General features: G+C 38.8%; 1 protein-coding gene across 7 annotated transcripts in view; it reads left to right on the top strand.

Annotated features, from left to right (window-relative positions):
* Positions 1-14,094, top strand: part of MAX (MYC associated factor X) — a 39,314-nt gene extending 25,220 nt beyond the window's left edge. For 2 of the 7 annotated variants that reach the window (XM_077464957.1, XM_077464959.1), the window contains 3 exons: positions 3,331-3,438; positions 10,148-10,271; positions 12,691-13,484. In XM_077464957.1, coding sequence (XP_077321083.1) covers positions 3,331-3,438; positions 10,148-10,271; positions 12,691-12,878 — 420 coding nt within the window. In that variant the 3' untranslated portion in view covers positions 12,879-13,484. Of the gene's footprint in view, positions 1-3,330; positions 3,439-9,852; positions 9,970-10,126; positions 10,272-12,690 lie in introns of all 7 variants that reach the window. The other 5 variants (XM_077464953.1, XM_077464954.1, XM_077464955.1 and 2 more) reach the window with 5 other exon arrangements.
* Positions 14,095-14,687: the final 593 nt, after the last annotated feature.

Raw genomic sequence — 14,687 nt, 5'->3', positions numbered from 1 at the left:
TTCCATGTGTCTGTAAAATGGATCCTTGAAAGAATAAGAATAATGTACCAAGGCGATGGTAGCTTTAAGACAAGAAGTCTTGAAATCTATGTAGGGGAGTGTAATGAAGTCTATAAATCAGTCCATGGAGTATAGAATAAGCAGCACGGTGTGCACAGTGGTGTTATGGAACATGGTAATAATTTACTGTGCGTTTTTGTTATAACCTGATATCTACATCTTGGAGGCAGCTTGGATTTGAGGGACCAATGTCTGGAGATATGGTCTAAACCCCAAAAAATTTTTAGTTGTACAAAGTCCCAATTTTTTAAAACTTGGGATAGGACTTTTTTAGGGTCAGCTTATGAGGTCATTATCATCCTTTTTAAATACCAGAATCATTTTGTTATAACAGACAGGTAGTGGAAACCTTACACATTCTCCCCCTCCTCTCAGAAAGTGTAGTTTTACTCTGCATAAGTACATAAGAAAACAGGTTCATATTTCCCTACCTGTCACTGGTGAGACATCTGTCTATGGCAAGCCTAAGTCATCAGGTTTAGCTAAGTAATACTGTTCAAGTTTGGGATTGACCACAGACCCACTGATATACTGTGGCTTGTTCTGAATTTGACCATTGAGACCAAGGCATTCCAAAAAATCAGTTTTATACATCTGAATGGACCACCATGCCTTCAACCCACCGCAAATATATAATCGGCAATAACCACATGTTCCCCATTTTACATTCTTCATAGTAAAGTTTCATTGGTTACAAATGAGACACTTAGGCTCCCTTGGTAAATTAGCCCTCTGATTCAGTAGTTTTATTATTTTAATACAAATGTTCATCAATGATATGGCAACTTAAAAATCTGTGACTGTTCACTTGGATGCTATAAAAGGCAAATGTGTATGTAGTCCTATAAACTGATGTATCCTATGTGAATCCCAAGTTTGCAACCAATGGCCCAGTGTATAAATCTTGCTGATGTGGTCATGTGTGAAGATTCCATGCCTATGAAGATTAATTTGTATAGGTTAGTCTTGCACAATGTGGCAACATACATACCGTGTGGTTCTCATGTTTGTCTTATGGTTCTTCTGCATTTTGTCTGTCTAGTGCTGTTCAGTTTGCCTCTACGACTTTCCATTGGGGTTTTCTTTGCAGTATATAAATTTAGATATTGAAATTCAATTTCAAAGCTTTTGTTTCCTACAGACTATTCAGATGTGGGCCAATAGGAATCAGACCTGTGCAACCCAACTCTGATATTTTGATTGTAGGAGGAAGCCCCCAAACATGAATAGAATAAACAAAAATACATAGGGATGTCCTTTTTGGTTGTCATGTGATCCATTGCTTTTTTGGTACTCAAACAAAAAGAATAAACATATGGGTTGTACCGATACTAGTATCGGTATCTGTGCTGATACTAGGCATTTTTGTGAGTATTGGTGCTCAAAATCTCCGATGCCCTAAATTGATACAGGAAGTAACCTCAGACCTGAACTGGACACATCAGTCCCAGCCTGTCAGCTAAATTTACTAGAATCGGGGCTTTTTTTTTTTAAAGCTTTTCTCCCTGAGTGCAGTGCCAAAGGAGATACTGGCACTCCAGGTAGTACTGTCAGGGGCAGGAAGGGGGCTTCCCGAGGTAGGATGCACTTTCTCTGACCCTGACGCCTGGATGCTGATGCCCCCAGATGATCTGGCTTCATAGAGGCAGCTCTTGCAATAGGGGGATGTCTGTGCTATAGCTGGCCAGGTACTCTGCATTAGTACAATTGTAAGGCATGTGCAGGATGTAGCTTTTAAGGGAGGTGTGAGAAGATGAAGGGCAGTAGAGGAGGTGTAAACACAAGTTAGAGCTGAGGGGTGGATGAGAATGCAGTGGAAAGGAGTGATGGAGGAGAACTGACCCCTGCACTCTGCATGTACTGTGCCAGAACCCTGCCCTCCTAACCGCTTGTGCTTTGCCCTCCATGTGTTGCATCCTCCTTCCCACCACCAGCTGTTACCTCTGCCCTATGTCTTCCAATGCTCCACCCTCCACCCCAAGCAATCACAGCATTTTACATCCCAATTCTCTCACCCCACAATCCCCTATTTCGCCTCACCCAACTCCCGAACAACCCCCACTTCCCAAACCACCCCTGTACCAACCTTTCCTAGGCAGTGGCTATTGGTAATTGTTATCAGCAAGTACTTGGGTGGGGAGGGGGAAGTATCGGTACTCGGTGTTAAAAAAATAAAAAAATAAAAAAAAGTACATCCCTAATAATTTACTAAAAAGTGAACCTGTCAAATACAAATGGTTCAGGGCCACTAAAAATTTCCAAAAGCAAAAACCTCTCCCTAATGGTTATATGCAACATGCATATAAATACTTAGCAAGTATCAGTTACCTGTTCGCTGGAAGACAGTGAAGGAACCCCACAATCTATGGGTCTCAATAGTGTTGCCTTATGAGTGAAAGCTTTAAGTACCATTGAATTCGGTTGCAGTGTGTTTTTAAAAGTAGCCCATGCACTAAATTTTGTACCATACTGTGCGATTACAGCCCATTAAAATGAGTAGGCTGAAAATCGCATCATGCAAGATGCTTTCCTGTGCAATTCTGGTTTGAACCAGCACTAAAGAATGTTCTGTTGTACTGAGAAAACTTTTTTGAAACTATTTTGAGTTCTTGATCCGCAATTTTTCATAAAATTATTTGTTGGCATAGAACCATTAGGTCTGTTGGGGGGGGGGGGGGGGGGAGATACTGAGAACCGCTTTTACATCCCTATTCTTCTGCAGATAAAGCAATGCACTGTCAGTCTGAGAAACTGTGGGCATTGCTGCACTGGGAGGATGGAAGAACATCACCTTAGCCGATTGATTCTTTTGGCAGGATAAACCGGTATTTTAAAAATGTTCCAGGGATTACTTAGAAAAACATCAAGCCCAGTCTTATTGGCAGGGGCAGCCTAATCCCATTTGTGATTATAGCATGGCATCCTGCAACATTAGTAACAATTCTTGTTTAAGTGCTTTATTCACAACAAGAAAATCTTTATTTTGGTAAAATAATTTAACAGGTTTAGCACATGCAGCCCTTCAGATGTTTTTTCTGTGAAGCTGCTTCGGCCCTTATTATTCTACTCTGGAAATTCAAGACTATATGTATTTTGGTATTCTCTATACAAGATTACAATAGAATTGCTACTCTATAGTATGGGTAGTATGTTTTTGATATGGTTACAATGCAATATTACCTGCTATCTGGTAGTTTTCTATAAATAGAACTTTTTCCCCTGGGAACTATCCTATTATTAAATCACTCTTAACTTTTTTTTTTTTTGTAGGCGGACAAAAGAGCACATCACAATGCGCTAGAACGTAAACGCAGGGACCATATTAAGGACAGTTTCCACAGTCTAAGAGACTCAGTACCTTCACTCCAAGGGGAAAAGGTGAGTTTACTTGTAGCTCAAAATAAATATACACACACGAATGTAAATACTTAGTACTAAGCTTATGCTCTATATCAGTGATGGTGAACCTTGGCACCCCAGATGTTTTGGAACTACATTTGCATGATGCTCATGCACTCTGCAGTTTAGGTGAGCATCATGGGAAATGTTGTTCCAAAACATCTGGAGTGCCAAGGTTTGCCATCACTGCTCTATATATGTTCCTTAACCTCTTGCCGCTTGTTTAACACATGCTGCAATATGGGTCACTCGGCAGCTAATGTTTTGTGTTCCCAACATAGAGACTAAGCCAGTGATGGCGAACCTCGGCACTCCAGATGTTTTGGAACTACATTTCCCATGATGCTCAACTACACTGCAGAGTGCATGAGCATCATGGGAAATGTAGTTCCAAAACATCAGGGGTGCCAAGGTTCGCCATCACTGGACTAAGCTATGAAGGATAGTAGGTGTCGGGATCAGTTCTCAATCGTGACAGACAATCACTGGTCACCTGACTGACCCCCCCCCAGGCATTCAGAACCCTAATAAAGGTATACTGGGGCTGAGTGGGAAGGGATTAAATGGGTATTTTTTTTATAATGACTTTGTTAAGGCTGATATGTGCAAAGAATTAATGTTGAAATGTTATTAGATTGTTCTCCTATAAGACACCAAGTCAAGGATGGATTATGGAAAATGGTGTCTTTTTTAACATTAAGGATTGCTATAGCCACAGAAAAGCAGCCCTATTTGCGTTGTCTGTACTGTTGCAGTTACAGCCTGCCCTAAATGCCTACAAATACATCACTCCTTGTGAAATGGCAAGCAGGTTTACACCTTGGACCAGTTGTGCCATCTCCCTGGTTTGCACCTCAACAGTGTTATGCCAGGAACTTGGCACATAGAAAACAATTAATTTTTATGTTCCCTAGTGTTGAGCCTGTGTGAAGAGCAACATAGCTCAAAAGACATGGTGTGAATGAGCCATTAATCTCCTTTTTACCAATTTTATATGTTGGATTTATTGGTTTAAAGTTTCCCACATCCAGTGTCTTAACCTCCTGTTTTCAGCCCTATATAAGCTTTTTACCAACAATAACGCTTAGAGGAATTTACTAGAAACTGTTCCTCCATATGTAATGGGGAGGAAAAACCTATTAGTGGAAATTAAGTGCTATCATTTTTTTATTTTTTTTTTAGGCCCCTCAGGTGGGTTATGTGCGGCTCAGTGAACATGACAGCTGAGAGGCAGAAGGATGCATTTATGGCAGAAGAGACCAATGACCAATCAGCCATTCACTTAGAGGGCAACTTTACGTCCACTTTAATAGTATTAGGTTTTGGGGTATCCCACTTGACACTAGAACATTTTACGGGCTTCATTGCTCATGTTTCCTAGGGTTATATATTGGTAGATTTTATCCACAACAGGTTGACTCAACCAGATTTTGATTACAGGCAGAATTCAGGATATCTTTAGACTGTAACACTGCTATACGTTTCCAAAATTGAATTAAGAAATAAAAATTAAACTAGAACGAAAACGCACAAAGAACTGGTGTAACGCTCAGCGCTAAAATGTCTTATGATTAGAAATAGTAGGAAGAATTGCATGGGTATGCTAGTTCATCAACGCAACAATAAAAAAATGGAAAATAAAAATTGATAATTTATAAAATGCATGAAATTCAAAACAATCTATCAAGTCCTGAGATGAAAAGAGATTTCACATGTGTTCTAGGAGATGAGCCCCTGTCTGATCTGAGTCTCTGAAATAAGTACTGCAGAGGGAGCAAGGCTGCTTCAGGCATGGGCCTGGAAACCCGATCACTGTGAGAAAGAGGGAGAAGCGCCAGGCAAATCCTAGTGCAGCATGAATTAAGCTCATGAAGGCTATAGCGCTGATGAAGCCATGGCCGCGCCTTCCAAACACGTGATGGCCAGACACAGTGGTAGGCGGCTGACCAGTTTGACAGCTCTGGATTACTTCCACACACAGTTACTCAGCCGGCTTCCTCCAGAGCTCCCTCGAGGCTTCAGCTTCCTGCTGACATACAGCGCTCGTGGATTACTCCCAGGGACACCCCAGTGGCTCTCCTGTGAGGCTGAATGTGGAAAGCACCCACCCTTATTAGCACTCTGTAAGTGCACCTTACACTGTGTACGTTTTTCGTATTTTAATATAATTAATTCATGCTGCACTAGGATTTGCCTGGCTTTTTTTTTTTTTCCTTCCCTTTTCTCAAATATTAAGCCCTGCCCAAAAGATTTCTGATCCTTTTTAACTACATATGAATCTGATTTATTTAGGTCTACCCAGATAGATGGATAGATATACATATATACTATATTCCCAATTGTATTGAGACGCCTTACACACATGAAAGTCCGTAGGGTTAAATATTGAGTTGTCTTTGCTTCTATAACAGCTTCAGCTCTTTTTGTCCTCAATGTTTAGGAGCGTGTATGGGAATGTTTGACCATTCTTCCAGAAGTGCATTTGTGAGGTCAGGCACTGATGTTGGACAAGAGGGGGCCTGGCTTGCAGTCTCTGCTCTAGTAAATCCCAAAGATGTTCTATTGGTTTGAGGTCAGGGCAGTCATGTTCCTCCACCCCAAACTCTCTTATTCATGTCTTTATGGACCTTGCTTGGTGCACTAGTGCACAGTCATGTTGGAACAGGAAGGGACCATCCCCAAGCTGTTCCCACAAAGTTGGGAGCATGATATTGTCCAAAATGTCTTGGTATGCTGGCACCTAAAGAGTTTCACTGGAACGAATGGGCTGAGCCCGAACCCCTAAATAAACAAACAAAAAAAAAACACCCACACCATAATCCTGCTTCCACCACTATACCATGGTGTGATGTATGTTTGTGTTTTTTTTTTTTCTTGTACACTTTTGGTTAGTGTAGGGAAGGGCTAAAACTAGGGGTGCAACAGATCGTCCCCGATCCGTGATCCGAACGGGTCACCCTGCTCGGATCGGCACATGCCGCGCTCCGCGGTCTCGGCCTTAGGAAAGGCCACGGCTTCGAACTAGCTCTAAAGCGGCAGCCATCTTTCTACACCCAAGCTGTTTACACTGATCGCTCCGACAGATCCGGTTCCTCTCTCCCCTCTCTGTACTAACCTGTACAGTGGAGGAGAGAGATCCTGAGAGCCATCCCTCCATACCCTGCAGTACCCAGCAATACCCTGCCGATACTCTGCAGTACCCCGATACTCTGCAGTACTCTAGCAATACCCCAATACTCTAGCGATACCCTGCCGATACTCAGCAATACCCTGCCTGCCAATACTCTACGATACCCAGCCATACTCAGCCAATATTACAGTGGTGGAGATTGTGGATATTACAGTGGGGACTATATGGTGGTGGAATTTTCACAGGTTTTTGCAAATTAAATTATTATTTGCTGATCTGAAAAATGATCCGATCCGTGACTGATCCAAGGAACGATCTGATCTGTGAGTTTTTTTGATCCGTTGCACCCCTAGCTAAAACCTTTTTGACTCTTTGTGAAAATTTCCCTTCACTTCCTATCATAAAGATGTAACGGGAAGTGAGGAGAATTTTCTACAAATTGCAGGGAATTCCCCTCAAGACGGTGGTTGCCCAGAGAGGTGTGCTTGATGAAATATTTCTCCTTCTTTTCTGGTGAAAACTAACATTTTGTGATTTTTTTTTTTTTTTTTTTTTTTTTTCCCATCACTTTTTGTTTTGGTGATGGTGGTCACCAGGAGAAATGGCGAAGATGAATCTTCCCAGTGGAAACACACACAGTAATAAAAAAAAAAAAAAAAAAAAAAAAGCTTTGGGAGTGCTAATCCTTCTCTATTAAAAAATTTAATTAATGATACATTACTAATACTAACATCGTAATCACTATAGGGGCCAAGATGGGCACCTATTTGATGATAAGCTGATGAAATCTGATAGTTTACATACAGAATATAGTTTATTCACTGTTAGATGTAGCACCCATCTAAATCTGCTCTTTGGATTCAGCAGAAATGCTGCCAAGCTGATAAATTTCAATAAATTGTGTTTGATCTTTTTTAGTTTCTTTAACCACTTAATGACTGCCCGCATTTGTACTGCAGGCGAGTGGCCGCTGTGGGCAAAGCGACGCACTGGTACGTCACCTACTTCTGGGTTTAGAGCGCAGGCATGCGTACCCCCCTGAGTGTCTCCCGCTGTGATTGCATACAGCGGGAGCCTGTCGGCAAGTCCCGGCCAATGGTTTACGGCCAGGACGTGCTGATCGGCTGTGTACGTTCACAGCCGAGAGCTCTGTGTTGAAATTCAACACAGCTCTGTGCACAGGGAGCGATCTGTCAGTTTCTCATCCCAAACTAAGATCATTAGCAAAAAGCAGCACACTTTACACACGCTACACATAGTTAGGCACATATTTAACCCCTTAATCACCTTGGATGTTAACCCCTTCCCATCCATTGTCATTAGTGCAGTGTCGGTGTATATTTTTAGCCCCGATCACTGTATTCATAGCACTGATGTCAGTTAATGTCAGATTGTCCACGGCAGTATCGCAATCCCATTATAAGCAATTGATCTCAACCATTAGTTGTATACAAAATAAAAAAATTCAGTTTATCTATACCAAAGTTTGTACTAACTTTCACACAAACCAATATACTTATTGGTATTTTTTTTTTTGTTTTTCTCAAAAACTTAGCAGAATTTATGAAGGAATTTTTTTTTTTTTTATGGTTTTATAGCAGAAAGTAAAAAAAAAAAATATATTTTTTTTTTATTCACAATTTTTTCTTATTCGCAAATGATGATCAAATACCACCAAAATAGGGCTCTATTTGTGTGGTCATGCAATGCTGTACTCAATCACCAGTTAAAGTAGCACAGTGCCGAATAGCAAAAAACTACCTGGTCATGAATGGGGTAACATTTTCCGGATTTGAAGTGGTTAATAGATTTATAGAGATGAATCCTTTCCTGATGTTGACCGTGACCAGGTTTTACTTGTCCAGCGGGTTGCTCTGAATTCAAAAACTGTTCATTAGAATTATATATTTTATTTAGAACACATATGTAGTATGAAAATGGGAATTTTTTTTTTTTTGGCACCAAAAGACACAATCCATAAAATTACAAAACCATAAAAGCACATATAAAAACAACCATTTTAGTCTGATACAAATTACAAGCACCACCCTGACAGCAAAACATGTTTAGGGGGATAAATATGGGTGGTATGGTCCAAAACACAAATGGATACATGTCAAACATTTGAACAAGTAATAGCCATAGTTACTGCAACATAACATACTACGTGTAAATTTACCATATGGCTGCCAATGTGAAATGCATATATCCAAAATCTAATATCCGAGAAAAAAAAAAGTTTTTTTCTTGGTTTCTAGTGGCAGGTCCTTTTTTGGCATCTGTGCTCTTTAAAGTTATTGTAAAGGGTTTTAGTTTTTTTTCAATAACAAATAAGTAGTACTTGCCCTCTCTGTGCAAGAGTTTTGCACAGAGCGGCCCATCTTCTGGGGTCCCCCCGGCAGCACTTCTGGCTCCTCCTCTGCATAGAGTGATTCCACAGAGAGCAGTTTTCTATGGGGGCACGCATGCGGGCATTCTCCCGAGTCCTGTTGCAGCGTCCATCCACACAGACAGCAGGACTTGGCCCTGGCTCCCGTGTCACTGCATTTGATTGACAGCAGTGGGAGCCAATGGCTACTGCTATCCCTTTATCCAATGAGGACCCAGAGACAGCATCTGGTGCTGCTGGGCTTTTATCGACAATGGAAAGATCGGGTTCAGGCAAGTGAAAGAGGGGCTCTGGGGGGCAGCTGCACCACAAGTTTTTTTTCACCTTAATGCATATGGTGCATTAAGGTGAAAAACTCAAAACTTTACAACTTCTTTTTAAGTGCTCCTCAAGTTTCGATCCACACGTTTCACGTTGGCAGCCGCACCCACTCCAATATCTGATTTGGATTTTGTACGTTTTTTTTATATTTAGTGTGTTATGTTGTAGTTCCTATTGATATCATTTGTTCAAATGTTTTGACATGTATCCATTTGTATTTCAGACTATACCACCAATTTTTTCCCCTGATGAAGATTATTTGAATGGAAATGGAGTTAATTGTTATTTGTGACAGCCTGTTTTGCTGTCAGGGTGGTGCTTGTATTAGACTAAAATGGTGGTTTTATAATATGTGCTTTTAATGCTTTGGTCTAAAATAAAAATGTATAATTTTTGGGATTTTGTTTTTTGGTGCCTAAGAAAATCCTATCCTACTATGTTCTCTGTAATAAGGGATGTGGCACCTTAACAACTAGTACTAGCCGGGATCTATTGTATAGTAATATTTTATTTAAACAGGAAAAATGTAATATTTAATGTTTACCACATACAGCCAGCATGTGGCAAGCTTTGCCCGAGTCGGAGGTGGACCACATCTCTCTTATTCTCTCAGAGCACAGATGGGAATGGCCTGGTTGGAAAGGATGCAGAGGATGACAAAAAGTATAAAGTAAATGTCTTAATTTTAATTACAGAGCCTTTGCAACAATACAGAATAGTTTTTGTTTTGTTTTTTCTTTTGGTATTTGTTTATTTTTTTTATAGGCAATTTAAATATCTACTTTAAGTTCATTTTTTATTCTTGTCAAAAATAAATATAGGCTTAGGATTTTTTTTCCCCTATTAAGGCTTCACGGGCACAGATCCTGGACAAAGCAACAGAGTATATACAGTATATGAGAAGAAAAAATCACACACACCAGCAAGATATTGATGACCTAAAGAGACAGAATGCTCTGTTAGAACAACAAGGTGAGAACTTGTGAAGTCTTTCAGTCTTTGTTTTGTCAGACACCTTGCAAAGTGTTAATTTAATTGTACTTTGCTATGAGTTATAAATGTGGCAGGGTGGATAAAAATCGTTGATTTAAAAAATAAAATTATATATATATATATTCTATTATATTCTATTATATTTTTTTAATCAAATTTATTTTAATAAAATGCTTTTGGAGTAAATATAGATTTTTATTCAGGATACATTAATGATTTTGTTTTATTTAGCATGAAATGGAGCTTGGTTATGTATCATGTAATAATATGACCTGACACAACCTAATCATAGCAATGGGGCAAACCTCCATCCCTAATATGTGTTTGAACAAAAAAGAAAGTTCTGTAGCATGAGGCTGTATATTCTGCAATATTTACATTTTTGATCAACTCAATAATTCTAAGCTCTGCAAGCTGAGATAACATGCACTGCATTGATACAATTTCACAGTAACTATGAGATGAAATAAAGTTCAGAAATATGCCTTTATCTCATTGTTTTGCAAATCTATGTACACTACAAACTGTGTGAATCGTTTCTGATATCGCTGTTTTACTAACCTGACAGCTTATTATTCTAAATGGGAAACCTTTATTTTGTTTGCAAATATAAAAAATTCTAACTACCAGCAAGAATAAGTCAATAAATTGGCTTGTTGCATATTTTTTTGTTTGCCCCATCTGCAATACTCTTTCAATTTAGAGTTGTCTTTGGCAGCATCTTTTCTCTATAAGATGTCCTCAGTCTTACAGAAGATTGTGCACTGTCATGTCGCCATGCCCTTCATTTACAATGTACTAGTGAAATCACAGTACTGACATTGTTACATCAGTGCCACACTCTGCATTAAGATAGATTACCCAACCCAGAAAAGAGACAAAGATCAAGAGGACCCTGTAGCGCCATGAAATTTGGCTTTAAGTCATCCAAAAAAAAGCATTTATTGTGTTTTTATTTATTTATTTATTTTTTATATAGCCACTGTACGTTGAAAAAAAGTCTACACAACCCTGTTTTAAAATGTCAGGTGTCCGTGATGTAAAAAAATGATACAAAGATAAATAATTTCAGAATTGTCAAAAATGTAACCTATAAACTGAACAACTCAGTTGAACAACAAATTGAAATCTTTTAGGTGGAGGGAAGTAAAAAAAAAAAAATGGTTGCAAAAGTGTTTTAAACAAATACTTTTGTTGAATCACCTTTTGACTTTATTACAGCACTCAGTCTTTGGGTATGAGTCTATCAGCTTGGCACATCTTGACTTGTCAATATTTGTCCATTCTTCTTTGCAAACACACTCCATATCTGTCAGATTGCTAAGGCATCTTCTGTGCACAGCCCTCTTCAGATCACCTCACGGTTTTTCAATCTGCTGGGCTATTCCAAAACGTTAATCCTCTTCTGGTGAAACTATTACTTTGTTGATTTTGGATGTATGCTTTGTCATACTGAAAGATGAAGTTCCTCTTCCTGTTCTGCTATCTAGCAGAAACCTGAAGGTTTTGTGTCACTATTGACTGGTATTTGAAACTGTTTATAATTTGCTCTATCTTGACTAAGGCCCCTGTTCCAGCTGAAGAAAAACTGCCCCAAAGCATGATGCTGCCACTAACATGCGTCACTGTGGATATGGTGTTCTATTGGTGATGTGCAGTGTTTTTTGCACTAAATATCTTTTAGAATTCTGGCCCAAAAAAATTCTTGGTTTCATCAGACCACAACACATTTTTCCACATGCTTTTGGGAGACTTCAGATGTGTTTTTTGCAAAAATGTACCCTGGCTTGGATGTTTTCCTTTGTTAGAAAAGGATTCCGTCTTGCTACTCTACTCCATAGCCCAGACCTATGAAGAAAAAGGGAGATTATTATCACATACACATCACACAGCCTGTACTTGCCAGATATTCCTGTAGCTCCTTTAATATTTCTGTAGACCTCTTGGCAGCCTCCCCGACCAGTTTTCTTCTCGTCTTTTCATCTTCTTCTTGGTAAGGTCACTGTTGTGCCATATTTGCCCCGCCCCCCATACCCCCCAAATAGATTACAGTTTTTGTTTTGCAATTGAGTTGTACAGTTTATAGGTCACATTAAAAGTGGAAAAAGTTATGAAATGATTTATTTGTTTTTTGTTGTGTTTTTTTTTTTTTACATCGCAGAAACCTGAAATTTTTACAGGGGTGTGTAGACTTTTTATATCCATTGTAACTATGTAACACTGTTTGGAATACTACTGCAAACTGATTTACATTAGTTCCCCTGGCACAGCCCTCCCCCCACCCCATTAAATGTGGGAAAATTCTAAATGTGTCTCCCTCTCTTATTCTTATTCTTCTCTAATTATAGTTATGTTCTGAAAACTTTTATATTAACAAATATTTTTGTTTTGTCTTCAGTTCGTGCTCTGGAGAAAGCAAAATCAAACTCAAGGCTTCAGTCCAGCTATTCTTCCTCTGACAGCAGTCTTTACACCAATCCTAATGGCAGTGCCATATCAGCTTTTGATGGAGGATCTGATTCCAGCTCAGAGTCAGAACCAGAAGAACCTCAAAGCAGAAAGAAACTACGGATGGAAGCAAGTTGAGCAAAATAAAGCAGTAAAGAGAACATCCTATACCAAGCTAAACTTCTTTAGCACCCCCGTCCCCCTCCCCTTGACCCTTATTTAGGCCCTGCTCAGCTCTTTTAAGGACTTTTCCCCTGTTATCTTTAGTTTATTGGACTCTTTGATTTCTTGTTTCTCAATGTCATTGTTCCCTCTCCATGCTGTATTAAAATATTAAGGAAACATCCAAAGGCTTGCCAGGTAAAGATTCTCTGCAAGTAAAACGTGGTGCTGCACTGGAGTGCAGCCTTCTTGATGACGATTTGCAGTCACATTCGTCTATAAAATTATTTTTAACTGCATTGCGATATTGTGTTTATTTTTTATTTTTTTTTGTTTTGTTATTTTGTTAAATTTTTTTTATCTTACATGTTACAGATTTTAAACACTGTTCATTTGTTAACAACTTTTATCATTTAGTCTCTGATTATGAGAATGCATATGTGTAAACGGCTCCCAATTTTTGACAAATGTTACCCATGAATTTTTTTATGAATATGTTGCATAGATCTGATTGTTTCTGCATCAACTTTTTGGCATGAATATCTGTCGGGAGGCAAATCTATAAACTTGGCCACAATATAATTTGTTTGCACAGTCTTCTTTAGATTTTCCAAAACTGTTGTGTGATGTCTTACCTTAGTGACCTTCATACTACATGGTTATTGGTAAGCCCAAAGGAGATTGTATTAGAGTATTAAAAGCTTATTGTGATGTTGGTTCAAAATTGAGGGGGGGGGGACACACGATCAGTTTTTTTTTTTTCAATTAAGATGTATTTAAACCCAAAATTAAAAAAGTAATATATTGCAGCTTACCAGTCCATATGTGTGGGGGCTGCAGAAAACATGGAAGTTGTCCACAAAAAAATACCTTTTTGACTTTGCTAGAAATCTTGTAATTAACAAAGCAATATAACAAAATTATTTTGATTGTATATTTAACAGATCGAGGGACCAAATAATAGCCGTTCATTGTTGGGGTTTACATACCCTTAAAAATGACCATATGTGTTCCTATTTGATATCTTAGCTGCCAGGTTTAGATTTGCCTACATTTTGTGAGATGAGGACAAAACACCTATCCAATTTGTGTCCAATCATGATGGCCATTGCATTACACAGTTGTTGGTAAGAAAATTAGAAAATGGTGATGGAGCAATTAAAAATAAATGATCGATGTTCGATTAAACAAAGTTATTGAATCAATCACTGAATCGGATACAACAAAAGCTGATTGATGGCCACCAGCGCGGCTTGTTTTGGACTGACTGGCTGGCTGTGGCAGGGGAAAAAAAAAAAAAATATTTGGTCAGTTTGCATTGACTGGTGCTGGGAGATGAAAATGTGTTTGTGGTGGTTTTCTTTTTATTTTAGATGCCACCAATCTTCATTCAGTGTGCTTTATGAATAGTGCAAAAAGGACAATAAGCACAATCTGTCAGTATAAAAGGGACGGCAAAAAAAAAAAATTACAATATTTTTGATTTTGTTATATGTTGCATTTCATTTATTGTAAAGTCCATGTGCACACAAATGACCCCTGTGATAAACCTAGAAAAGTATCTTCCAAGTCTTAAAAATGTAATTGCCATACGTGTATTCACCCAATGTGCAAATTAAATGCTCACCTCCAAGTTTGACCTACCCAAAGGTAATTGGGTCAATGCTTTATACACTGCTCCAAATAATAATAATAATAATAATAAAAAAAAAATTAAAGGAACACTTTGAGAACACATTTGATCTTTAAGTGGTTGGCTAGTCCATTTTGCAGAAACTCAAAATG

Source organism: Lithobates pipiens, unplaced genomic scaffold (genome assembly GCF_037356315.1).
Source record: "Lithobates pipiens isolate NorthernLeopardFrog02 unplaced genomic scaffold, aLitPip1_a1.2 Scaffold_30, whole genome shotgun sequence".
In the NCBI taxonomy this organism is placed as follows: domain Eukaryota; kingdom Metazoa; phylum Chordata; class Amphibia; order Anura; family Ranidae; genus Lithobates; species Lithobates pipiens.
The sequence above is the reverse complement of the archived record's forward strand: the minus strand, read 5'-3'. Positions and strand labels throughout refer to the sequence as shown.